A 27,215-nucleotide genomic window follows, 5' to 3' on the forward strand; every position below is an offset into this window, starting at 1 on the left:
AAGCAGGTAATGATGTTTGATAGACTTGTGGTAGTTTTTGAGTTTTGGGTATTGATATTTATATTTGTACTTGTATTTTGGTTTATCGTTGAATTCAGTGTTGAAGTTGATCTGGAAATCTCTAATTTCCGGAATTTGCAGATAGTGGAGGTACGCAGTGATGAGGATACAGATTTGGAAGATCAAGCAGATGTTGAATGCAGAGAGGGTGACCAGAGAGAGGAGCCTGTTGTGCATGATCAATCCAAATCTCAGGTGTTTAGTTCCCAGTTGCCCCAACTTCAAGCAGCCAAGGAGGGGTGGGTAATTTGGGCTGTTCACCCTGACAAAGGTCAATTCGTGGTCAAAGAAGGCATTAACCTTGTAGGGGAGGAGCACATTGTGAGTGGTGGTGCCATCCAGGGATTCTTCTCTGCACCAGTTCCTGATACACACAAGCTCAAGATACGAGAGAATGAGCGTCTTGGCCATCCACAAGACACTATAGTCTTCCCCAATTTGCTTATGCTTTCTCCCAAGATGCGTCGGTTGGCGGAATCTGCAGTTGATCTTGCCTTGTTCGGTTCCGGAGAGGTAACTGCTTCTTCTGATATGCCTGATGATGTGATTTTGCGTGTGCCTATTCCTAGGGGAAATTACTCTGTGACAAGGCCGAAGGCTACCCCATAGCAAGACTGGGTTGGTAGTGAAGCTGCAGCAGGAGATAATTTTTATGGTAGCCTTGTCCTTCCAGATGGAGTGAGTGGATTTGTGTGAAGGTTTGGCTTGCCGTTTTTTGAAGTTGATGGTTTTGTACGAACATTTAACAGTACTTTTGTTGTGTTTGTTTAATTTGGGCATGTATCTGGTAGTGTTTTGGTTGTTGTTTATATGACTAAAGGTATTTTGATTAGTGATGGTTGTTTTATCACAGTTGTAAATAAGGTTTATTTTGATGTGTGTGGTAGGATTCTGATTTTGAATGGTTCTAATCTGATATTGGGTACTGAGTTGGGTATTGTGGTTTGAAGTTACCTCAAAGGATGTGTTGGTTCGTATTTGGATAGAGGCATGGGATTGATTTAGAATAGGAATATCTTTATCATGGATGACATTTGAGTTTTGCCAACTAATAGCAGTTATCTCGTTGGAATCAAGAGAGTAGAGAGTTATAGCATTATTTGAATGTAAGATAGCATAGGGAAGACAAGCTTTCAAGCTTTCAAGCTTACCAGAAACTAAAAGAATTTGGGTAGCAGTCTTGTCATCATACTCGCTCCATTGAGAAGACAAGCTTTCAAGCTTAGATTTGCAGAGCTTTAAGTATTTCCATGGCCAATTTGAGTCGAGAGCTGATTGAGTATCCATAGTTTGTAGAATGTTGAGAACTTCCAGCAGACATGTTTCAATAAGTGAATACCTTATCTGCATCAGTGAAAGGATATTGGGTGGTTTGTGGAATTCAGGGTGTTCTAGGAGGTGTAGAGATTTCAGAGTTTGATAATTTTGCTGAGTGCAATCTATTCTAGGGGATTTAGAATTGTGAATGGTGAGGGGTTTGAGAGATTTGTTTGTGATATCAGCTTGTGTCAAGATTTTGAAACGTTCCCATCTTGTCATTGTGCTAGGCAGCAGTAGAATGATTGAGAGATTTGTGAGTTTGAGGCGACTTGATTTCAGGTGATTCTTTGGTGATTGTGAGGCTGTGATTGTCAATTGAGTGATTTTGATCAATGCAGTTGCATTGATCGTTTGGATCGAGTGATTTGATAATCACTTGAAGCACCGGCTAGTACATCCGGTTAACTTCAGGCTAAAAATGACCGTTATTGGACCGTTAGGAGGAAAAGAAAGAGAGATCAGGAGAGAAAGCCGGAGCAAGAGGAGAAATCAGGTTAGGAGAGAGGAGAGAGGAGAGAGGGCGGAGCTTCATATCTGGGAAGGAAGGCAAGGCTGTCAAAGTAAACAGGAAGAGCTAGCTAGAAGAATTATAGGATGTATGGATATGCCACGGTGTTGTAACCAACACTTCAATTCATTCATAAACTTTTGATTCCAACTTGGGTACGTGTACTTGTGTGGGGGCACGTTACTTGACAAACCAAGCCACCCATTTAATTCTAGTGGGGTTTGGCCGGTGTCGTATATATATATATGGACGGCGGTCAATCATCCCACCACCAATCCAAACCCACATACATACTGCAATAACAATAATAATAATAATGATCATCTAGTTAAACAAATTACTGCTAGTAGTCAAATTACACCATGCTTAAGTTAATTTAATTATGCTGCTGCTTCCTGGAATGAAAATATGTATGTTTCATGGACGAAACGTAACCAAACATTGTTAATCATAATTACTCCAATTTAATCACACCTTTTCTTGCTAGTTAAACGGTTTATATAATTAGCGTGTTTTTCTTCTCGTAATCGGGAAACGAAAGAAGAAGATTGAATAATTCAACGCGAAGACGTAGGAGGTCCACTAAACACGTCAGAGTCCCATTCATCTCTCTCCGCGCTGACTTCTACAACTCCCTCCTCGTCTTCTTCTTCCTCCTCCTCCTGAATAAAATCCCACTCTCTCTCTCTCTCTCTCTCTCTCCATTCCGTGCTGAGGAGGGTTTAACTATAACCAGAGAGAGAGAGAGAAATCAGTAATAATCAAAGCCATCTTGAATATCAGTTTCTTAATTTTTCATCCTCCTTCTTCTTGTTGGAATTATATACAAAGAAAAAACAGAGAAAGAGAGAGTGAATAGTCGATCGTCATCATCATAAACCATTTGGTGGTTGATTTGTTCAAATGTAAGTCATCTTCCTTGTTGTTTTATTTATTAGAATCAACCAATTTCATAAGTAGAATTGTCTCCTACTTTCGTCTTAAGAAACACATCATCATTCTTAAATCAATTTCTTTTTATAAATAATTAACATCACTTGATTTTTCTCTGTATTAATTCACTACTAGCTACCACTTCCTTCTCTTTTCTCATTTATCTTACTTCCCTAATTGCAGTTTGAGGTTTCTACTAGATTAGACCACCATGGCGACTCATCCTCCTCCTTCTCCTCTTCCTCTGCCTCCTGGTCGTGTTGCTGCCGGTGGTGGTGGTGGCGGCAAAGTCAGATTAGTTCGATGTCCCAAATGTCGTGGCCTTCTTCCCGAGTTACCCAATGTTCCTTTGTACAAATGCGGTGGATGTGGTGCAACACTACGAGGTAATCCATCAATCAATCATCTCTACTAGCTAAAAATGATAGCTACAAGAGCCATTTTAATTTGGTTGTCAGTCTCTTAATTACAGTACTAATTTTCCTGAATTCTTCTCACAGCTAAAATTCGAAATGAACCACCAGCAGCTTCAATTCCTGATCACACCAATGAATTGGAGAATTCTTCTTCTTCACCTTCTCAAGCTACCAAATTGACTTCTACAAATGCGAATTCATGCCTCACAAGTCCAATTAGCGAGTCTTGTTCTGATAAGGAGGAGGAGGAAACCAATAAGCAGAACACTTCACCAAATGGCCAACTTGATTGTCGAGGCAGGAAACAAGTGTCCGATGCTGAAGAAGAAGTTGGCAACAATAATGATGGATGCTCGAGTCCTGATGTTCAATTTGGCGTCACACAAAGATACAGTGCAAACTCTACTACTCATTATCCAGCAGGTGACAGCGTCCTGTTATCTCCTGATATCCTGTTTGGTGACTCCGATCGGCCAAGTTCGCAGACTGATAGTTGTGAACAACTCGAGAAATCCCAGGAGATCGTTTGCCGTGACTCTGACCATCCCAGTTCAAGAGATGAAATGGAGACTAATACACAAGTGGTAATTACGGATGAGGAGAGGTCGTCCCAAGAGGAGGAAATGCATATACCCAGCAGCACAGAATTATCTAACAATCACGAAAACGATATGCCTGAGTTGGAGGAGGAAGAAAAACTAGGTGCTAAAAGCTTCCACGCCTACGACGGAAGTGTCTCTTCTTACGAAGGATGGGATGATCAACTCCACCATCAGCAGCATATCCGAAAATATACTTACGAATTTGATGATTCTAGTGGCGAACAAATAAGAAGGGATGTCCCATTGAATGACAAGGTGAATCCCAGAGTACCACTGCCACTTCGTTCCAGGAAGTTTCAGACCATGTCACTGAATGATAATCAAGTCAAAACTAGGATGGAAAACAACGTTAGTTTGAATGAAGAACCACCAGCTGATATTACAAATGGCACCAATGCAGAGGAGAAGCTCCTCAATTCAGAGAGCTTTCATACAGCTCAAACCTCGACGCAATCCCAACGGATGTCAGACAAGGACTTCTACAGAAAGGTTCCTCCTGCTGCTTTCGAAAACGGTGGCCCGTCGACAAGTATGTATGATTCAGATTCACATCCAGTGGAGAAGGGCGCATCGGTCGTCGAGCACAACCAAGACGAACTGTTGAGGAAGGTGGACGAATTGAGAGAGCGACTTTGTAAATCCTATGCTCTGAAACTGGAGACCAGAAATGAGAAATTTTTGAAAGGAGGAGCTCATCAACAGGAACATGAGGGGCCAATGTACAGTAATCATGCACAACAAAGGCAGAAAGATCCGAGTTGTTATCGCAGAAACTACCCCTGGCACTTTTCTGGAGCATGCCCACCAAGCAATTCTGTGCCGTTTCAAGGTCGGGACTCCACACAAATCGCAATGGCCTCAGATTGTAGATGCCATGTTGGTTACACGAGCTTGCAATGCTGCCCTGAACAATTCCAGTACTCCCTGCAGAGACCACCAGTAGCCAAAGGCTGTTACAGTGAGCAGCTATGCCAGATTCATCCTGGTTATATGTGCTACCATCCTTGTGGTTCCGGTCCTGTCAACAACTCCAATTTTGCTCCCAGGATTTGCAATTCGCAACCACTTCCGCACGCCCAGAGGCAGCATATGGATCACAAGGTGGAGAAGCAGAATCTGTATCCACATCGCGATAGACGAAATCATATCAAGAGACATTGTCTTCCTGTAGCAGGGGGGGCTCCTATTATAGTTTGTTATAGCTGCAAGATACTGCTCCAGCTACCTGCAGATTTTATCCTTTCGAGTAACAGGTGCACTAAATTGCGTTGTAGTTCTTGCTCCGAGACACTTATCTTTCAGCTTCAGAGCGGGAGAAGTGTTCCATTTCGGCCAAATCCACCAACAGTTCCTCCACCCAGTGAAGTCAATTCAACCAGCAGGAGAAGTTCGGATTTTTCCGTCTCTAAAGAGAATAATCGTAACAGAGATGAGAGTTCAGTACTGGATGAAACTTCTCGCGCAAACAGTCGACCTATATTGCTGGAGAAAAGGCTACATGGAGAAGAAGTGCAACGTACTTCAGGTTCGCCGCTTCATAGTCTTATGGGTTATCCTTCCCCAAGAAGACTTTTGATAAAAAGGTCGTCAGACATAGATCAAGAAAGGTGAACAGAAGCAGAATGTTGAGTCCATTGTTTTTACTTGTTTGTTGTACGGAAAATAGAATTAGAGTTCTTGTGAATTTGTATAAATTGTAATCAGTAGTAGTTCGTTTTTGGCAATGTTGGTTGAATAGTAAAAAATTGAAAAACAGAAAATGAAGCAGCAAAATAGGTCAACAAGCAATATTATTATCCCCGGCAAGTTCAGCTTCCTTGGCTTGAAGTAGAGTTTTCTTGGTTGCCAATCGCAGTGACTTTAATAATAGCCTCGATTGCTTGCCATAATTTCGCGCGAGCCTCTAGCTTAGTGATTTTAAATTTCAAGCATTTGATGGCGGCCTTCAAGACTTGAACCTGATTTCGAACAGCGCGAAATAAGGAAACTTAACCTTTCCTGTTGACGTCTTCTTTTCCCAATCATAAGAATACAGCGCGGCTTCTTTTATATGTGATCTGAAATTAGTTTTGTTGGATTGTATAACAATCCGGTCGGCTCCTGCAACACTATGAAAAAAAGCTGAAAGTACTATTTTTGCCCTATCGAAAAGGTAATTCTATATTTACTTCAGTCCACTTATCGTAGCTACCGGTACAAGCATGATCACTGCATATCCATGTCTTTACAACTTTACTAGTCCACCGCCGTAGTAAAGCTATATGCCCATTCCCTTCTATTAAAGTATCGGAAGAATCACAATGACTCCACTTTGGTGGATTCATACTGATTTCTTCTATAGGAACCCTAGTTACTCTAAATTCCTCACGTCCAACATCAAATGCAATTAAGAATTCTGGAATCCCATACGGCTTATTACCCCAGTAGATAAAACAGAGGGTATGAAAGACAAGGGATAGAAAAATGGAACCTTGTTTTTCTGCCATACAAGTATTTGTTCGCTAGACTCAATTTCATAGGATTAACAACTGCTTTTAGACTCTTACGTTTGTTATCAGCCATAAATTTTCTTTTTTTTTTTAGATCTTCTCCTTTGGGGTGCTCGGGATTGCAAAAGAAACTACTAGTATTTGGAGGCACGTAAGAGAAAGAAAACCTAATATTGTTACCAAATTAAAGAAAATCGGCAGAATATGTGTACTTAATTTTTTTTCTAACTACACATATTCTGCTGATTTTTGACTTAGCCCAGTAGCTTAATAAGATTAGCCCATTAGCGAGCCCTTTATCTAATAATGGAGTAGATTAGATCTACAATTTATGGCCGGATGGGATTTAATTCAGCTGGATGGAATAATCTTATTTATTTGTAAGAAAATAGAGAAGCTGTCAAAATAGAGTAGCTATCTCAAGGTTACAGTACTGCATTCAGCTAGCTAGGCTATGTATAGCACCAAGCTGAATAACCTCATTGCGATACGTAAACAGTTTGGTTTGGAGTAATATCCGAAATATCAAAAGACTGAAGAGTAGTGAGTAATTGCTGGAGGTTTGGCCGCTTCAAAAAAAAATGTAAGAGAAAAAAACGGCGGCCGCCATACACTAATAGACTGACTTGATAAAATAGCCTTACCCAAGATTTCTTGGGCCGTCCCGGTCGGAAACAGTGGTAAAATCTTTAGTGTTGACTAGATTTTGTGCCCCGGCGTAGCTTCGCAAACTCGGTTCACCAATTCGATCTACAACTACAAATATTGTGCCATAGTTATGCACCAACTACAAATACGATGCATCGCTACCTGTCTTTGAACCATATTTTTGATTTTGTAAAGTTCGGCTTCGTTTCTCCCCGATATGATTTGGTAAAGCTCGGCTTCGCCTCGCCCCGTCTCGATATGATTTGGTAAAGCTCGGCTTCGTCTTCGCCAATGTTTAGAGTATAATTAATTTTTGCAATGTTGGTTAAATAGTAAATCATTGAAAAACAGAAAGAAGAAGCAATAAAAAGTTCAGTGGATTTTACTGGGAAATTAACAATAGCCAATGTTTGCATGCACACTTGAAAAATAGTACAAGATGAGCTTCAAAAAGATATTCAAGGAATTATTTAAAATGTTTACTACTAAATAACTAAAACAAACACTAAATGACACAACTCTCATGTCTGATCGAACACATTCTTTGCTAACACCTGTGTATCTTCATGGTAGAAGGAGTCACTTCTCGGTTTCGTCTGAACCTACTTTCAGAACAGGCCACAGGCTTTCCGAGAAAGGTCTTAATAAGGAAACAGCGAACTCCGAAACCACACCATTGTCAGCCTCTTTCAATGTTTTCTTTTTCCAATCATAAGAATGAAGAGAGACATTTTTTATATCGAATCTCGGCAGTAAGTCACTTGGGTAGGATTCTATAATAATCCGGTCTTGTCCTGCAACACCATGGAAGTGAGCAGATCTACTGTTCTTTACGTATCTACACCACTGAAAAGGTAACTCTATGTTAACTTCATTCCACTTGCTATAACTTCCATTACAAGTATCATCATCTTCACATATCCACAGCTTTACCACCTTATCGGTCCATCGATGTAGTAAAGCTATATGCCCACCCACTTCTAGTAAACTATACAGCGGACCACAATAGACTTGTTCTGTAATTTATTTAGGCACCTTGATCACTTTAAATTTCTCACATCCAACGTCGAATGCATTCAAATATAAAGGAATCCCGCAATAACGATCACCCCAGTAGATAAAACCATTTGAATAAACTGATGAAACTTGAAGACTAGCGGTAAATAACGGTACCTTTTCATCGATGCGTCTCCAAGTGTTCTCTCCTACCGTTAAGACCTCACAAATGTATGTTTCTGATTCACGTAGCTTCCGAATGCATATAATTTTGTGTTGTTTGGCGGCAGGATCAAATCCAAAGCAATAGGTGCGGTAGTCTGCAGTGAAATTGTACTTTTTGTTCTGACGAAGCGACGAGGCTATCCATGGTGTTACTTCTCTAGTGCATGGATTCAATATGCAGACAGAATCTATACGACGGTTAACGAAACAGATCAAACCATTGACAGGTGTTAGAATCTCAGTATAGTGAAATATTTTTTTCTCTGATTTTTCAACAAGAGTTGTATGTTTATCAAACAAATTGGATAACAAGAAACACTGCTGATACGTATACTCGTGGGCACCCAGACTAGTGCGCAACCCTCTTCTTCTAAACGGATCAACCTGATCACGACGCGGAACAACGGTAAAGAGATCTGAACAGCGTTGCTTTGATCGAGTAAAGTGCAAATCAATCAAACCTTGATCTTGGCAGATTGAGAACCGCCATTGTTTGCTTACACACTTGAAACGCATAAGTGATTTTACCGGGAGCCTGCTCAATATCTCATGCAGTATATCTTCGCAGCCGGAAACTCTGCTGCTGCTAGTAATAATAACTTCGGAACTGGTATGACCGCTACGCTTGTCCATCGGCTTCCTGTCAATACAACTGTTCATTACCTTGCCGCAAGTGTTATTCATCTTCTTACTCTCTCTGGTAATTTTTTGCTCCTAGAACATAGTTTTCGGATTCTATATAGAGGAGGCACATAAGAGGAAACCTAATATTGCTACCAAAAAAAATGGCGGACTAGGGTCACGGACCGAACCGGAAGTTGACCGGAAAACCGTACAACCGGTAAAATTAAAAGTGGGTCGGAAACGACTAATAAGCAGTTTTTACCTGTAAAAGTCACACTGAGAATTTCTTATTTCTTTGTATTACTAAGAGAGTAAGATTCATATACAAGTACGCCCAGTTGTTGCTGGAAGCTCTACTAAAAGTTGCAGTATAACGTATAAGTGGAACAATTAATCTTGTGTTGCTGATGGACGTGCATAACTACTAGCAGACGATTCATCGCCAATTATCTGCGTTGTTTTTGATGTTCCGTTGTCTGTTTGAGGCAATGCTGATTCTCTGGTCCTGGAGCATGTTCACGTTGGGAGCCAACAGACGGGTATAACGATCGAAATACAGAAGTTGCTTCATAAGAAGTGCAAACTCACGAGGAAATCTCAGCCCGTAAGATTCACTCACTCGTACCTGTTAAACACAATTTGACTGTCTTTAGCCAGTTCTCACATTTCTATATGATTTTGAGTCAACAGAGAACACAATTCATAATTTAGTTTGGAAACTGCTTACCACATCAAGAAATAGAGCATTCATCTGCCTCTCATCAACAACTACGTTAGCAGCTACAGTAGTTCTCGCGTCCGAACCTCTAGCTGCAGCAACAATGACTTCAGTGTCCAAATCCTGCAACCGAAGCGAAAAGAAACTTTATGAGGAATCTGCCAGGGAAAAGCGCACCCACGAATACGCTGAAAAGACAAAGTACTAAACTTCTAGAAAGTTCGTACCTGTATCGATGAAAATACTTTTTCCAGGTCTCTTGCAAATGCTTTGGCATCCACATTGCTGCTTGTTGCACCCATGTCAATTAAAGATGACGCCATCTGTTCATATTCTTCAATAGCAATAGATGCCAAAAATCCCTCCATAGCTGCCCATGTTTTGGGAGAGATGCGCCCCACAATCCCTGCGTAATATTTGGTTTAAGTTACTCATAGGAGATTACTTTTTCACAGTGTAGACACACAAACGGAAATTCTCCTCCAGCACACCCAGATGATTTCTAACATGAAAGTCACATAAATATTCCTTTGGTGATAGGATGTAAAAACGAATGTGTTCATAATTCACTTTAAGCTTAACCCTCCAGCTTGGAACAGTAGAGTTGATTACATACCAAAATCAAGGAATCCGATTCGGCCATCGCGAAGAACCCACAAATTTCCTGCATGTACGTCAGCATGAAAGGTTTCACAAGCCAGCAAACTACCAAACCTGTACAGGAAAACATTCACAATAGTTAAAATTTTCAAGAATAAACTGAAATACATGGGAAAGTGAAAACACTGCTAAGAGACCTACCACACATTTAGCGCTGTTATAAGTGTTGTCTCTGGACTAGTAACGAGGGATCTAATAGAGTCTAGATCAGTGAGAGGAACTCCATACAGCCTCTCCATGGTCAATATTCGTCGAGTACTGCAGTGCAGATACACTTTTGGAGCTGTAGCTTGCCTTGTGAGACCCATTGCTTCAAGATATCTTTGAAAGGACTCGATGTTTGCAGCTTCCTTTTTGAAGTCAACTTCTTCAAGCATTGATACCTTTATATCTTTAACAATATCAACCTACTGAAAAATGATTTGTAAGATTTTCTTTTTAACTCATACATGTGGAGACGGGTAAGATGGGAAACTAGTCCAGTACTTACCAGTGACGTGCGGCTGAATTCGGGATTCAAGAATTCCAGAATTCGGGAAGCAACATAAATAAAGTTGAGGTCTGCAACTAATGTGTCCTCGATTCCAGGCTTTAAAACCTTTATCACTACGTCTTGCTGGGAACCTCTCAGCTTTGCAGCATGAACCTGAACAAAGCAATTCAGAATTCCTATAATCTGTCTAAAAGGATAAACCGATACCATTATTCAAATGGTAGTATAAACATCACCTGCGCAACAGAAGCTGATGCTAGCGGAACTGGATCTACATAGTCGTAAACACTCTCCACAGTCGTCCCTAACTCCTGCCGTAAAATAGCTTGAATTTGTTCAAAAGGGACTGCAGGTGCCCTGTCAAAGCACTTTTGGAACTCCTCAACATATTCTGGTGGAAACAAGGTTGGGGCCGACGCAATGAACTAGTAAAATTGTACAAACAACACACATGTAATCAGCAATGTACATTACATCAAAAAATACACTACCCTATTACTGATTATCACTCAACCACCACCATCATACGGTATCCCCCAAATAGAACCACCAAATGATACAATAACACTAAAATAAAGACACACTATTACTAACCTGGCCTAGCTTGATGTAAGTAACACCCATTCGTTCGAACAATTTGCGGAGATAAATAGGCGAAAGTAACCCAAGTTGCATTTGTGCTGGTAGTCCTGTTGTTGCTGTTGAAGTGTTAACTGTCTACAATCCAAAAACGCTCAAAATCTTGAAATTCCTTCGACGAAATCAAAAAACAACTAAACAAGACAAAGGGGTTGTTTAGTTAGTTGGTGATTATACCTTGGAGACATCAGAAATCCATTCAGCACCAACACCAAGAAAAGCTTGAATACCTTGAACTAACCGAACCGGACCGCGCGGACCTGTGTTTAATGATGTCTGGACTATATCTTCCACCAATTTTGGCAATTTCTCAACACCATCTATGAATAAATTACAGTATAATCTTAGTAATTCAGTGAATCAGTAGAGTAGATGAATCTTCATTGATGGAAATTGAAGTAAGAAATTGATTACCTTGGAAACGAGATGAAAAATCCTGGGTTTGAGCATAACGAACAAACAGTGATAACCGATTTCGTCTGCTACGACCACCAATTGAGATTGAGACTGGGTTTGAAATTGGAATTGGGTTTCTAGAGGACGTACTAGTAATCTTAGAAGAGGGGTTGTGCAAATGATTCCACCTTGTTGTTGCTGTAATTCCACCTCCACCACCACCTCTCCCACCTCCGACTACCCTGGAGGCTGAAACCACCACAGCTCCTCCTCCTGCCATTTTGACTCCCACTCCAGTAAGAAAGAAAAAATCGAAGCTCAGACAGACAGACTCGGATAATTTCTTATTGAAAATTTGCCGATTCATTTATTGGTTAACTCGCTCTTTAACTAGCTTTCACCCATCAAGAACGTGAAAGGGATGACTCCACGTGGCACTCCTAGTTACATACAGTAGCAAATTTTTGAATTTTCATTTGGGCAACGTCAGATGAAGCTGAAACAGAGATCTTGAGCGACATATAAAAGCAAAAGAAGCTTTTAGAAATCAGCTTGCAGTATTCAGGTACCATTTTGTAATGGACCACCATCTCACCGGAGTATCGCCGATATGAACAAGAAACACGACACATAAATATACTTGTAATCATTAAGCAACAACACTTTTAGACTCTGTACATTATCAGTTTTGAGAAAACAGCATTGGACACTAACAATATTTCTCCATGTTTAGCATAGTTGAAGACAAAAAGGGAAAAAGGCCTGCTGATGCAAAAATCCATACAACAGACTACCAAAATTTTGCAGAAAGCACACTGGAGTGTAAGCAGCAACCCGATTGTGAGGGAAGTGCATTGCAGACTACTCCAGCCAATTGCCGCAAACCCAACCTCTACTTCAGACTCTTGCTGCTTGTAGGACAAAGTATGTTGGCCCCAGTTGAACATTATAACACAAAAATCTAATTCAGAGATGTCACATTTGACCTTTTCACTAGCTTAGAAATCCAAATATTAATCTGATTCTGAGTCTGGTTCAGGATCCAGCTCAGCGGGTCTATTTCTGTTTGTATTGGCTTCCAAAGGGGGAAGCCCATCATCTTCTTCGTCATCGCTGGAGTTCAATTCCTCCTCAGTAGCTTGGAAATTGGGTATCTGTGGATGGGCATTTGATTCTTCTGTACTGTTACTTTGTAGATCTCTGGCCTGCATTGGGAGACCAAAAGAAATGCCGAGTAAGAATTCTAGTTGGATCAGTTAAGAGAATGTCTAAATTTACTCTTTCTACATTTGAAAGAGTTAACAATATTTGAAAGAGACTGTGGGTATGCCCCAAATCAAATGTCACACATATTCAGTCACCAAAGAGATCATCATCTACAATTCTGGCACAAGTTCCATAATCATCATCCGTTGCAGAATATAGACCAACAAACAAAATATCATCACAGAAAATTATAATAAGAAAAAAAGCCACTTTACCAAATGAAGAAAACATTGCAAAACATATTGCCATCTATAATTACAGTGCAGGGGGTCAGTCAGCAGACACCAAAAAAACTAAACCAGCTGCTGCTTATGATGATTGTATCGAGATAAGATAAAATACTTGGCTCTATCTGCTGCTACTTCAATTTGGACAAGATATATTATAAATCCAGTTAAAGCTATCTGCTGCTAATTTTAGTTTAAGCAACTCCAAAAGGGGAATCCACCCATAAAACTAGAGCCAAGTATTTTACTCTTTCTTATTTGCAAATACCAATATTGATTGCATAACAATTTTTGGGTCATGAATTGTTAAGCATCACGTAGTTGACAATTCAAGATAGATCCCTGTTTTTCTTGCGACCGAACGAATTCAGCAAATAGATATCAAACACTAAATCTCAAAATGACAGTTACAAGAACATCAGCTGAGAACTAAGAATCGAATAGGTAACTTAAAAGGTTATGAGCCAGGACTACTAGGAAAGCTCTGCATTTCACATAATATCTCCTGCTCATACTACTCAGACTCCGTTTTTAAGTTCTTAAACGAGACAATAAGTTTGTTAAAGTCAGGATTACATTTATCCATTAAGACTAAATCATAAAATGTGCAACAAAACGTTTTAAGAATATACAATTCACACATGATATTAAACTTCCCCCCTGCATGTGACAAATTTTTCCTCGCAAAGCAAAATTAGCTACCTAATCATAGCGTTCTCCTACTGAGCATCGACAAAATGTACAAGGATAATAAATTTCAAGAATTAAGCAACCGACACACATTAAGTCACTGTGGATATTGCAATTTCCCTCCCTCCCTCCTCATCTGATTCTTCCTTTTCTTTCTTTGGTCGAATACTATCTACTCCTATAATTGTACTACCAACACATTCCTTGAGCTGAAAGGATTCGGAGAAAACCCCGTTATGTGCAATAAAAGATTCAAAGAGAAACCCTCCCTTCCTCAACAGCATCACCCCCTTCACATGCCATGACAAGGTTAAAAGTGTTTGCTATTCTTATGAAATTTACTGACTAAATAACACAGAATTACTGACTAAATAACACAGAATTTTCTGTTATTTCCTATTCGAGCACTATATTTCTGCACTTGAACTAATTTAATATCACATATTAAATTTGAAAATGACATCCTTCTATGATTGACTTGGATCATACCCAGATAAATTTAGCATGTGATACTTCAAAATGATGTGCGGATAAGGGACGACTTATATTGAAACTAAAATATCAGACTCAGTATTGCTAATGTCTGATGCAGATAAAACAAATTAATAGACGGACAGTGTGTGCGTGTGTGAGAAAGAGAGACTATCAAATAACACAAACAGCCCAAACCGACCCTAAGAACTGAACCTAACCTCAATAATACAAACCTAATAAGGTGCGAACGAAATACAACGACAACCAAACCAGTACAAATAAACTAGTACAAATTAGATCAATGAACTAGTATCGTTTCCTTAAACACTATAAGCGCCTACAATTATTTGATTTTTAATCAACACTAAATTGTAATATTCCTAGTGTCCCTCCATCAATTGCCTAATTTGCTTATCAGCTAAACAAAACCTTTTCAACTTTTAGTATATCATCTAGTGCAACACGCACAGGAAAATTTAAAGTCCTAGCCATAATCGTCACTAATAAATACATTTTAACTAGTTCACAAGGAGAATATAGATAAAGAGTGCTAACCATTCTGGAGATTTCTGTAGCAGACGAACTTGTTCATAGAATAGAACTTGTGTAACAATACAAGCCACTTTACTACCAGCTTCAATAGCTTCCTCTATCCATCCTGCGTCAACCACGACAAAACTTCCTAGAAACAAAAATCAACAAAAGACAATTCATATCCAGTTTGAACTCTGATTCAAAGAACTTTCATATCTCAAAATTACAGGCTAATTCAGTAGAGACTATCCAACCAACCTCGCTTAATCCACATACTCTTCTGAAATTTGGCAGGAAAGAGCGCAAGCAATATCTTACCATCAGCATCCAATACCTAATAATCATTATAACAAACAATTTTCAATTACAGAGACAAATTCAGATTCAATTCAAATTATTATTGTAAAATTATTTGTGAAAATTGGGAATTGAGTAAATGAATAAATACCTCAATGGAATTAGATCCTCGTAGTGATACGACTTGCATAACACGCTGATCTTGTTGTAAAGTCAAGCCTTGTTCCTCAGTTGCTCTCTTCAGATTCTTTCTTCCTCCTTTCATTGCACTTTCTTTTTTCCAATTGATTCACTTTCTTTCTTCAGCCACGGCGGCGGTGGTGGTGGTATTCACCGTAATAACCCTCCTGCCCCCGATGGACGACGAAATTCTTCAAAATTTCACACTGACACACTCTCTGTCTCACTGAGATAGGCAAAAGCAGCTGTTAGGGTTTTTCGATGAAGACTCAAAACTGAAACATTTAATTGGACCTCAATCACACCGGGCCTGGGCTGGATAGCTCTGTCGAAGTCCAGTAAGAATCTCTTTCCGAGCGATTTTTCATGGAACCGTTTTTCGGACTACTCAAAATTGGAGGGGACTACTTTGTGATAGGATATTAGGAATGTCTACCTTATACTTACTAGATGACCGCTGCCACCGTGGGACGGCCGACCGAACAAATCGAAAATATCATTTTTCCTGACACAGTGGGAAAGTATCATTTTTCCAGACACAGTGGGAAAGTATCATTTTCTTAACACGGCACGAAATATTATTTTTCCTGACACGACGCGAAAGTACTAAAAGTATCATTTTTCCTGACACGGGGTGAAAACATCATTTTCCCTGACACCGCGTGAAAATATCATTTTTCTTGACACAAGGTAAAAGTATCATTTTTCCTGAAATGGAATATTAGCCGATACATAAACCAAAATATGGTTGCATAATGTCTTACGCATCCTTTGTGGTGGTTTGCATAATGGCTACGCATTAGTGAAAGTATCATTTTTCTTGAAACGGCTGGAGTACATCGTTTTATTAGTGGCAACGGAAAATAAGTGATGCATAAATCAAAATATGGCTACATAAAGTATTATGTATCCTTTGTGGTGGTTTGCATAATGGATATATATTTAATTTTCCAAAATTGTGCCTAAAATGATAAACATATATGAATATTTTGTAAAACACTCTAAATTTGATATTTTGATTTGTACTCACTGCGTAGATTTTTTTAAAATCTTTCCAATAAGATAAAATATGTAAAATTCCAAGGCACGAAATTTTAGATATGTTATATTGAATTTTGGTTGCCAATTATACTTTTACAAAAATAGGATACACAAGGAGTTATAGTAATTGGACTAAAAGGGAGGGACAAGTTAGTTCTTTCACATTGAATTTTTTTGGTTACAAACACCAACAATCTTTTTGTGTCAAATTGGAAAAAAAAAACATGCTTCACATTGACACAAAGTCACCATATATAGATTCCTCCCTCGCTTCGCTCGGTCGGCCTATAAGGGGTATCCTAAAGTGTGAAAATGACTAACCATATATTTAATCTAATCTAAATCATTAACAAAACAAAAACAAAATCAAAATTATAACAAATCCATTACTTTTAATTTATCACAAATCCGTTACTATTATAGGGTTCATTTTCTTCTATTCTTTCCGCTTCATCGTCTCAATTCAAAAAAACAAATATCACAAACCCACTACTTGGTTGAAAAAATGAGTAGTAATCATCAAAATGAGTTGAAAATGGAAGTTGCGGAGAGAAGTTCGACTAGGAATTATGTGAAACAGTTTGTCGAACTATCCGAACTCAACTTCAATGGAGTTTTTTCTTTCAGAGAAAAGTTCGGTTACCTCGCAAAAAAAAAAAATCCCAGCCGAACAATAATTCGTTACTTCGCAATTTTTTTCTCCTAACCGAACTTTTCTCTGGAAACCTATATATTGAGTTCGGTTACGTTGATTTTTTTTTCCCAGATGAACTTTTAGTTCGGTTACGTCGCAACTTTTTTTCCGAGCCGAACTTTTCTCTGAAAACAAAAACTCCATAAAAGCTGAGTTTGGCTACCTGTGTCTTCAGAACCATTAGCCGCAGATGAGTTCGGCTACTTATTCTTCAGATGTCGAAACCGAACTTTATTTTCATGGTCGAAATCAGTTTATAAATTTTTCATTTTTTCGAAAGTTTTTTTCCAATTCAAGCAACATTACCTAAATTTGGAGTATACCTAAGTACCCAAAACCCTTATTTCGAAATCAACCATCTTAAAAAAAAAATCTCAAAAATTATTCTTTTAAAAACACTCAACTAATTAATCTAACATCACTAATCAATCATTACACTAACACTAACTAATTTAATTACCAAAGGGAAGTTTGGTATTAAGAAAAACTTAGATAAGGGGTGACTCATTATTACTTCTAATATCCACCCAAAAAATTGAAGAGTAGTCCCCCTCCATTTCTGAGTAGTCCCCAAAAGACGGTTCTTTTCGTGGGAGTCATTGTCAATGGGTACCAGTTTACTGGAAGGGTACCAAAATTCATATGCTAATGGGGTATCAGTGTGCTAGGACGGTTTCTCATGTGGAACCATAGAAGGAATTCAATCACTACTAATTGGTCTCTTTATTTATGCATTAATGACCATAAATGCATTCGCCATAGTTCATCATTACGGCAAACCCGTGTCAAATATATAGTGTATTTAGGCGCTCTAGCCAAAACGAATCCTATTTTGGCTATTACCTTTTCCATTACTATGTTCTCATACGCAGGAATACCCCCTTTAGCCGTCTTTTGTAACAAATTCTATTTGTTCTTCGCCGCTTTGGGTTGTGGGGCTTACTTCCTAGCCTCAGTGGGAATAGTGACTAGCGTTATAGGTTGTTTTTATTATATACGCTTAGTTAAAAGAATGCTTTTTGATACACCTAGGACATGGATTCTATATGAACCAATGGATCGTAACAAGTCCTTACTACTAGCAATGACTTCTTCTTTCATTATTTCATCCTTTCCATATCCCTCTCCTTTGTTCTCAGTGACTCATCAAATGACACTCAGTTCATATCTTTAAGTTCGATCATTGAGACAAGGTTCAAAGAAAAGGTTTGATATTTGTTCGAGTGTAGTTAGTTCTAGTGTTTCTAATTTTCTTTTATTATGAGTTTACTTAGTGTGTTTATCCACACCGTGTGTTTATTCAGTGAGCACGGGCAGCCAAAACAGCTATATACATAAGGGGCGAGCAAAGTCATGGGCAGCTAAATAAGCCTCTTTATACTCGCTGATACTATGTGGTTGGGAGCTGTTGACCTGACGAGTAGTCCGGGGAAAGAAGGAAGCTCAAGAAGCTAGGGCCGCTAAGACGAACCTATATTGAAAGGGACGGGCTAAAGTCACTACTTTAAGAGAGATAGGAAAATCCTGATAATGATGAGATGTATAAAGTATATTCGACCAATCTGAGAGAAGAAAGTAACCCCGGTTCTAGGTATTGGCGAGTTTGTGCCATCTATACCATACGCTCAAGTGCATAAGTTTCTTTGATCTCTATCTTTGTGATATCTAGATTGTGATCCATCATCCAATGAACTAGTGACCTAAGACTTTCCATACCAACGTTCGTGCAAGACCCACACTCTGACAGTTGTTGATGCGCAAAAGGGAATTCCTAAACCGCATTGAGAAGTACCTAGTCCTTAGAAAGAATAGCATTGCGAGGTGGACTGATTTAAGAGTTTCAAGACTAACCAAGGCAAATTTAGCCAATAAGTCACCAGAAAAGACCTTAATTTTTTTTATAGGGGTCGAGACGTGGTAGACAGAGATCTAGAAGCTTTATTCACTTGGGCTTTGCGGAACTATCAAAGAAAATGGCGTTTAGGTTAGATCCAGCAAACGAACTAATAAAATTCTTGTTATCCTTGTTTCGCCTATTGCATTAGAGCCCCTTACCCAGCCTCTCTTGAATGCCTACGATTCAAGTACCTCAAGCTATGCTAATGACTCTTGCTTACTCCCCTCGATCGAGCCGATGAAACAGCCTCTCTTTTTTTCTTTTCCTAACAAAAAATTACCTAGATCCCTGCTGGCTTACTCTGACTTCCACTCGCTAAGAATCTTTTTGAAGAGATCGTGTGTCATAAAGAACCGGTAATAATCTGATATAGGATTTCCTCCGGGACATGGCTTTTATTTGAAAGCATTCCTCAATACCCATAGTCTGGCCTTAGCAGTCATCCCTTATTGTTAACTCTTTCGGTTTCGCTTTCTCCTGTGTCTCTCCTCCCATTGCTTCAAGCATAAATTCATGACATAGAGTCTGCTGGTCATTCTTCCCCAAGAGTAGATTTCTTTCTTTTTCTTTACTCGAGAGCAAGAAGGAAGTATAATAAAAAGAAAGAGTATTAGACTTTTCTTATAGTCCTAGAGAAATTCCCCCACTCTAGCTTACTAAGCCCCCTTATGTTCCCCACCCAACATGCTCTTATACTTTTCAGTCTTAAGGTGGCGCCTACCTATAGGAGATGTCTTTTTCATCTTCCAACCCACCCCGATAACTAGAGAGTAGGGGATCCTAGTTGATGTATAAAGAGAGAAGATAGGAGGTTCACAGTTAGTTCCCATAGTGGAAAGTGGTAACCGACCAAGACTCGCAACTTTCACTACTTGATGAGAGGCTTGAAGCACCTAGATTGGGTATAAGATAATAACAAAAGCGTAATCTCTCATATACTCTTTTACTTGGAAATTTAATCCCACTTTGCTTGCTAAGCACGTGACGCTGGTCCTTTCTTCAAGAAGGAATCCACTTCTCCGTCACAACACCTTTCACCGTGGCCCTCGCTTCTAGCTCCGCGGTTGATTCGGTTTAGTCCTTCAACAAACAGAGACTTTTGGCTAGCCCAATTGCGTTGCGCCCCTTGGAGTAAGAAGTTGGCCATCAGCTGTTTCTAGAGAATTAGGTACGAGGGAAATGCAACACAGGCGAGCCATCTGCATGTACTTCTGCGCCCCATCACTAGCCATCGGAAAACAAGTTACTATAATTTAGTAGGCAGAACCTGAGCCTGGTCTATGATTTCTCATATTCCATTGCTTTCTTTTCACCCGTTGATGAAGTGGCCGTGTCAACCAACAACGTCTAGCTAATCCGAATGACATGTCCAAGAAAAAGAGAAATCACTCGCTTTAGAAGCTTTCCCAACGAGTATCGTGGTGAAGTGTCTCAATAGGAAGCATGATCATAGGTATCTATACTTAATTAGGTGCCTAGAAGCCAATCACCAGTGCGAACTCTAATCATAAGCAAGAGAGAGAAAGACCCGGCGGTTACACACCCGCATCATAGTAAGAAAGATGATTCCTGGGACTAGCCCCTCACATGTAGAACATATGAGTCTCTTCGCCCCTTCTGTCTTTCCTTCTTTTTTCTAATCTTTGTGCAGCAGAGCTTCCTTCGGGGGCTTCCTCCGCGTCTCTGAAGTAGGTTTCCAGATCTATAGATTCAAAGCTAGACTTCTTCCAAATTGACTAGTAATGACATGATGGGATCGGATGGCATCACTTTTAATTTCCTGATCAGGATTAGTCGCTTTTGTTAATGATATAATATATAAGGCTCTTGCTTGAACATGAAGTCGAGATCGGAAAGACTTCATTCTGGTTACGCCGAGCCTGAATAGGGCAGCGAGTGTACGAGCTAGATTGAAAGAAAGAGAAACGAGATCCTCTCCGAAGCCAGATATTCGACAATTGTGAGATTGACGCATTCAGTTTTCTCGATGTCAATCGAGAAGGAATATGCATTTCAGTCTCAATCTCGATCATTGAATTGGAGTCTTTCTTTTATCATATGTAAGTATGCATAATAAGCGAGTCAACAACCTTGTGAGCCAAGTCAAAGAAAAGAGACCTATGAGAGCAACGGAGCGCTAATAAAGAGAAAACGTTCTCACTAGACAAAATGAAGCAGCCAATTTAAGTAAACTGCTGTCAGAGCACCTATTCCGCTTGGCATAAGTTTCTTTATTATTATACCTTTGCGTGCCGATATCAAAAACCGGTGTCTTGCTTTACCGGGTGTACAGCTCAGTTGGTAGAGCATTGGGCTTTTAACCTAATGGTCGCAGGTTCAAGTCCCGCTATACTCAAACTTAGACGCGAGCTGAAGCATTTTTTGGGCATATTCCCTTTGGCTATACAATCGTGCGGTTTCTGGAAATTTAAAACCCGATTTCCTCCATAATTTTCTGATCCAAATGGGAGAGAAGTTTCAATCTTTATACCTTTTATTGTTGAAGTTGTTCGGATGGGTGTTCACCCTAAAGTGTTCTCGGACCGCATGCATACATCCGTCAGTAACTTAGTGCAACATGGAAAATTTCATTGAGGTACCAAAATGTATATAAGACAAACTAGAGAGTCATCTGTATATAGATTTTGATACCTTCTCAGTAATTTGGCACCCAGCGCTAGCTATTCTTGGGAGTTGTTTGTTTTCTGAAATTTTGAAGCGACCGAAATATAAGACGAAATGATATTATTTGACAGTAAGTTCAATAACCATCTATCACCTATTTTTAATAAAGGTTGAACTATTTTTTTATTTAATTAGTAGTTAATTATTATAGTTGATTGAGAGGATTAGATTAAACCTAGATTACAGTCACACCATGTTTGTTTACTCTTAACTCATCTTAATCGTTTGTATCTGGGTCGTTTGGATCTAAGTGAAATCACCTGACTTGAATTATATCTGACTCAATATGTTTGTTTTGAGTCAGATCTGACTCAACTGACTCAAAAATATGTGAGTCAGTTGTTTGGTTACATGAGTCAGGGATGTTATATATGTTACCTTACTCAAACAGGTACGAGTCATAGATCGAGTCAGATCTGACTCAATAGAAAACAAACGGTCTGTCATCTGAATTGAGACGAGTTAGGGGTTGACTCAGACTCATATCGAGGGTCAGATGCAAACAAACATGGTATTGGCTATGTATTTTCTTAGTAAGAATTTTCCATCCAAAGCTAAAATGAAAATTATAATTAGCAATGCGAAGAGTTTAATGTTGCAAATACTTATATATACACACACACACACGTTTGAAATGACATGGTATTGGCTAGAGTTTCATTTTTATCACTTGAAATTCGTGAAAATATTTAAATATCATTGATTTGTATAGCTTTCTACCCGAAGTCGCCTAGACCGACAAAACATCATAGCCGATTTTTTTTAAATCAACTGGGAAATTAACGAACAACTAGTCAATTACGTTGTATAGTTAATCTATAGTTAGATTGAAAACTTCAAACTTAACTGATTCTAGTTTAAAGTTTGTAATCCATAATTGATTAGGTTTGTCGCTTGGAAAATTAAATGTAGACTCTACTTGCACTGGTTTAAAAACGACAAATGTTACCAATGATTAGATATAATAGATTTTTTCCTACCATTTAACAATACTTCAAAAAAATAGGTAATGCCTTGACTCTCTACTGCTATAAAAATAACATATAATTAGCAAAGTTGTGACCTTTGTTGTCCACATTCTGGAAAAAAATAAATCTTAACCGTAACTTGGTTAAATCTTCATTTACGAAGAACAAAAATATCTACGGTTAGTGAGTTCCTCATTTCTTTAACCATAGAAAATGTAAAACCCTTTCTTCATCGTCCTAAGCATAAATGGGTTGTAACTGAAAAATAACATGACTTTTTTGGTGATTCTAACATATTTCAGCTATTAAAAAAAAAAAAAAAAAAGGCTCTTTTTGATATTATCCTATGTGAACCATGCTTTGACCCCCAACTAAAAGATTTGGATAATATTCATGTTAGATTAGACATTTGGATATTAGAGTTAGTTTTAGAAGATTTATGTGACACAAAAATAAAATCTTCTAGGTCGACAGAAAAAAATCATAACCAAACCTCAATCTGTTCTTCATATACGAAGAATAACATTGAGTTTAGGCTAGGTTTTTATTATTTTTCTTAGAGGAATCCCATCTCAAAATTTTTATTTTTCTGAAATTTAATATGGGGGGTGGATATAACACAACACTGAAAGTGCAAATGTCTCCCACTAGATCAATCGATCTAAAATAAAAGAAAAAAGTTGAATTCGTTAAGAATTACCAACAAGAGTAACTAATTTATATAATGAACTACTTTTTTTGGATCAGACGATGATTAAACGGATTAAGGTTCAGGAAGAAGGAAGATGAGAGATGAAAATGTAAAAAAGATCTGGTGAATCAAACAACGACACATTTGAACAAACATTATAATTATACAACATATTTTTGTAATTATGATCCAATAGATAAAAATCAGTATCAGCTTTAATATCACCGACAATTTTTACTTGCTTAAAGGCTACTCTTACAAAGAAGATTTTCATGCAAACTCCTAATGCTAATAATCCTAAACGAAAAACCAGAATGAGTTATTAAAATAATAGACAAAACAATCTGCTACTGAGGATGTGGATAGTCAAGTAACACAACTTTTGAAAGGTCCCCCTTATAAAAGATCCAAACACTAATCTATTATTAGTTGTTGTAAATTTTAATAATTTTATTTCCATCTTCTTTGAATTTTCTGCTCTAATTTGATTTTGAATGTAAGAAGGAACTATTATTCGTTACCTTCTATGTTCGTCACTGTTAGGTAAAAGGTTTGACAATTTTATGCAAACTTTTTAAGAAAAAATTAAGAGAGGGTTTTGTGCGAATTATTCCGATTTGGATATGTTTATTATCTTCTTTTAGTTTCTATCTTATAATGATGTTTCATTCGAATAATTGAATCCTCGACCCCTTATTTATGGAGTATTTGTTGTATTGTGATGAAAACTGCATTGGAAATCTTACAAGAGCACAACTATAGAGAAATATGGTAGCAGAGAAAGATATCAACTACTCAAGAAAAAAAAACAGATGGGTGAATGAAAAGTGTATAAGTTTTGCACTTTTTTGCAAGAAATTATCTTTATTTCAAAATGGTATCAGTCTGTCAATCCTCAAAACCAAAAGCTTTTTCGTATTATAAATTGTGTTTTTAATACATGAGACAATTTATTTTAAGTTTGTATCAATGTATATAGTAAATATAATAAGAAGATATGAATATGTTATCGAGTTTTTTCATGATTGTTTGAACTCTTAAAAAAAAATTTACTGACAAATATTTAACATGTATACTAAAAAACATATTACCGACAAATATTTATATGCAAAAAGAGGACTTTATAACGTAAAAAAAAATTCATCTACAAAGTACAATACTCATACGATAAACTTTTTATATGTAACAATTCTCTTCAAAAATCTGAAAGTGACTACTTCCGCAAATATATAGACAAAATTGATTTTAGATCCTTAACAACTATCAAAATAGTTAATATAAATCCATAAATCTATTTGTACGTTGGATGACTCAATTAGTATAAGTAATTACTATATGTAGCTTAAAAACCAGATCGGGTTGTGTATGTCTGAACTTCTTATTGGGAAGAGGGGAACCGATCCTAGTAAGAGGTGTTGTGCATCACATGGGGAACCGATTCTTGTATGAGGTGAAACAAGGTTTATGGAAGAAAGGGGAACTGATCCTATGAACATGTGCAACACGTTTTTGGAAAGGGGAAACCGATCCCATGGACATGTGCAGTGCATACAAGTTAGATACCAAATATATGTGGGGAACCGATCCTAGTACCTAGTCAGCCGTATCTTTGGTAAGCTAGTTTAACTATGCACAGTACTCACATGGAGGTACAACCGAACTTGTTTTGGTAGAACCGTAAACCCATGAGTTGTGATTGAGTTGTACTTAATCAATCACGTAGTTCTTGAAAGTCAGATGAACCAATTCTAAACTTGTTTGGAAGTGTGGTAAATCGGTTTCAAGTGAGAAAGCATGGTAAAGACTTGCAAGATTAAGATGTCGTCACTCTTTGAACACGGTGCATTAATGCTTATTCTATTTTGTTCAAAGATATTCCTTAAAGGCTAAGAAGGAAGTAAATCCCAAGATCGAATTTAAGTAAGTTAAGAATCTTTTTAATTAAGGGTTTTTAATTATATATGGAAAATAAGAATCAGTAATGTGCATTTGCTAACTAAAGATTTTCCAAGGAGATTTCGATCGTATTTTTGGACAGTGCATTCACAGGAATTATGAAAACCAAATTTGGGTAATTATGGAAAAATATCTTGAGTATATTTTCGGTTTTGGAAATTCCTTGGTGTCCAAACTTCCTTGTCTATAAATACTTTGAGTTTGCATTTCTAGCAAACTAATCCTTCGTAACATTAGACTTACTCTTTTGTCTTTGTTACTGGTGATCCGCCTATCGGAGAGGAGAGTAATCTAATTAGGTGAAATCTCTTACATCCACTCAATTTAAAGTCTTCTTTGGGATTGAGAAGCTCTAGCACGACCCGTTGGTGGGAAACTAGATACTGATGTTTATCTTTAGTTTTCGTATCGATTTGATTGACTAACGGTGGTTGAATCTTGATTGCACCTCGTTTGTTTATGCTTGAGAATCTTCTCTTCTAATATAAGATTCACTCAAACTAGTTCAAGGTTTAGACAGGGATCTTTAGAATGTTCTTATATCTAAAGACGATCTTGTGATAATCCATTGTTAACAGACTCCGTTCTGTGCATGATTGATCACAAGAGATTCAAGTGATTGTGTGTAGGTGTTTATTGAAGATCTGAGAATATTTTCATACGAATAAGATATTGAAGATTTCTTACTTGGTGTTTTTATAATCTTTGGTGTGCACAATACTTGTTTGGGAAAAAGAGGATCCAATTAATAATCAGTTTATCCTTGTGGTAGATTGGATTGATTAATGGAGGAAGATCGGCATCAACACATATCACTTGTTTGAAGAGTGTTGTTGGCTTAATCTTAGTGATTACCTTTGGGTGATTTAACGTAAGATAGATCTTGGAACCTGGCAAAGTAGTTTATGTTAAGATAAACAAGGGAACCTTTGCGAAACTCATATCACTTGGTTGAAGAGAGTTGATACCAAACAGATTTGTTGTTCCTTTACTGTTTCGAATACGATCTAAAGGAATTGGTCAAAGTACGTGACTTGTTTACAGGTTGGAGGCGTGGGAATACAGACGGAACTAGGTGAACTATAGGTTTAGTTGTTTGGTCTCAACTATACGAAGTTGTCTTATTTTGTATAGTGGCTTAATCCTGAGAGTATTCAATTCTGGACTAGGTCCCGTGGTTTTTCTGCATTTGCGGTTTCCTCGTTAACAAAATCTTTCCTGTGTCATTTACTTTATATTTCCGCATTATAATTGTTTTATTATAATTAAAGTAAATTGCACAAACGTTAATTCCTATTTACTTGATACGTGAATCCTATTGAGTTTGGTTAGGTCCTAACCTTTGTATCAAGTAAACACACTTTGTTGTTGTATTGTCTCGATCTCGTATCCATAGACGATCACACAAAATGTGAACCAATTTGTTGTACTGTCTCGACTCAATCCATAGACAATCACTTTTGGGGAAAGGACTTATAGGAAGGAAAAGTTATAGCTTGAGGTATATTTGGGGTACCCTCGCCTTTTGAATTGGTATCAGAGCAGGAAAACACGAAAATATCTAACAATATGTGTTTGGTGCGATCCATCCTATAAGATATGAGTCAAAATAAGAAAAGCAAAGCTAAACTTATGAAGAACTCAGTTAACGTGGGGCAAGATAATGAGAACTACATCTCAGAGAAGGCCAATAAAAACCGGTCTCAAAAGTCTTTTCAAAAGACAAAGAAAAAGTCTATGACTAAAGACTCAATTGCATATCAGGTTCCTGATCGAAAAGGGGTTAGTCCAAAACTCAAGAAACCTGATTTGGATTCAAGTCCAATTCGTGAAAAATCATCCGGAAAGGGATTTGATTTACTAGTATGCCCAGGTTCTGAATCCGGGA

The 27,215-nt window shown here is 38.1% G+C and overlaps 2 protein-coding genes, 1 long non-coding RNA gene, 1 other non-coding gene and 1 pseudogene across 4 annotated transcripts; 2 read left to right on the forward strand and 3 right to left on the reverse strand.

Annotated features, from left to right (window-relative positions):
• Nucleotides 1-59: 59 nt before the first annotated feature.
• LOC113283631 lies at nt 60-17,895 on the reverse strand. The gene is made up of 3 exons (XR_003327546.1): nt 17,802-17,895; nt 17,645-17,646; nt 60-69 (listed from the first exon to the last, which is right to left on the reverse strand). It is a non-coding gene; the product is annotated as an uncharacterized LOC113283631 (long non-coding RNA).
• Nucleotides 2,536-5,627, forward strand: LOC113283628 (protein ENHANCED DISEASE RESISTANCE 4-like). The gene is made up of 3 exons (XM_026532959.1): nt 2,536-2,793; nt 3,005-3,207; nt 3,322-5,627. The coding sequence occupies exons 2-3, from the start codon at nt 3,033-3,035 to the stop codon at nt 5,448-5,450; spliced, it is 2,304 nt and encodes a 767-aa protein (XP_026388744.1). The 5' UTR covers nt 2,536-2,793; nt 3,005-3,032; the 3' UTR covers nt 5,451-5,627.
• On the reverse strand, nt 9,083-12,072 carry LOC113283629 (uncharacterized aarF domain-containing protein kinase At5g05200, chloroplastic-like). The gene is made up of 10 exons (XM_026532960.1): nt 11,746-12,072; nt 11,509-11,651; nt 11,287-11,409; nt 10,929-11,117; nt 10,690-10,845; nt 10,341-10,606; nt 10,156-10,253; nt 9,767-9,945; nt 9,549-9,662; nt 9,083-9,446 (listed from the first exon to the last, which is right to left on the reverse strand). The coding sequence occupies exons 1-10, from the start codon at nt 12,005-12,007 to the stop codon at nt 9,258-9,260; spliced, it is 1,719 nt and encodes a 572-aa protein (XP_026388745.1). The 5' UTR covers nt 12,008-12,072; the 3' UTR covers nt 9,083-9,257.
• Nucleotides 12,339-15,638, reverse strand: LOC113283630 (annotated as a pseudogene).
• Nucleotides 17,896-21,310: 3,415 nt separating the features above from the next.
• On the forward strand, nt 21,311-21,383 carry TRNAK-UUU. Its single transcript has one exon. It is a non-coding gene; the product is annotated as a tRNA-Lys (tRNA).
• Nucleotides 21,384-27,215: the final 5,832 nt, after the last annotated feature.

This window comes from Papaver somniferum, chromosome 5, assembly GCF_003573695.1.
Source record: "Papaver somniferum cultivar HN1 chromosome 5, ASM357369v1, whole genome shotgun sequence".
NCBI lineage: Eukaryota > Viridiplantae > Streptophyta > Magnoliopsida > Ranunculales > Papaveraceae > Papaver > Papaver somniferum.

Coding starts and splice junctions, on each gene's coding strand:
- LOC113283628 (XM_026532959.1), top strand. CDS start 3,033: ATGGCGACTCATCCTCCTCCTTCTCCTCTTCCTCTGCCTCCTGGTCGT. Junction 3,208..3,321: donor ATGTGGTGCAACACTACGAG/GTAATCCATCAA, acceptor TTCTTCTCACAG/CTAAAATTCGAAATGAACCA.
- LOC113283629 (XM_026532960.1), bottom strand. CDS start 12,007: ATGGCAGGAGGAGGAGCTGTGGTGGTTTCAGCCTCCAGGGTAGTCGGA. Junction 10,254..10,340: donor ATAACAGCGCTAAATGTGTG/GTAGGTCTCTTA, acceptor TTTCCTGTACAG/GTTTGGTAGTTTGCTGGCTT. Junction 9,663..9,766: donor AAGTATTTTCATCGATACAG/GTACGAACTTTC, acceptor CTTCGGTTGCAG/GATTTGGACACTGAAGTCAT.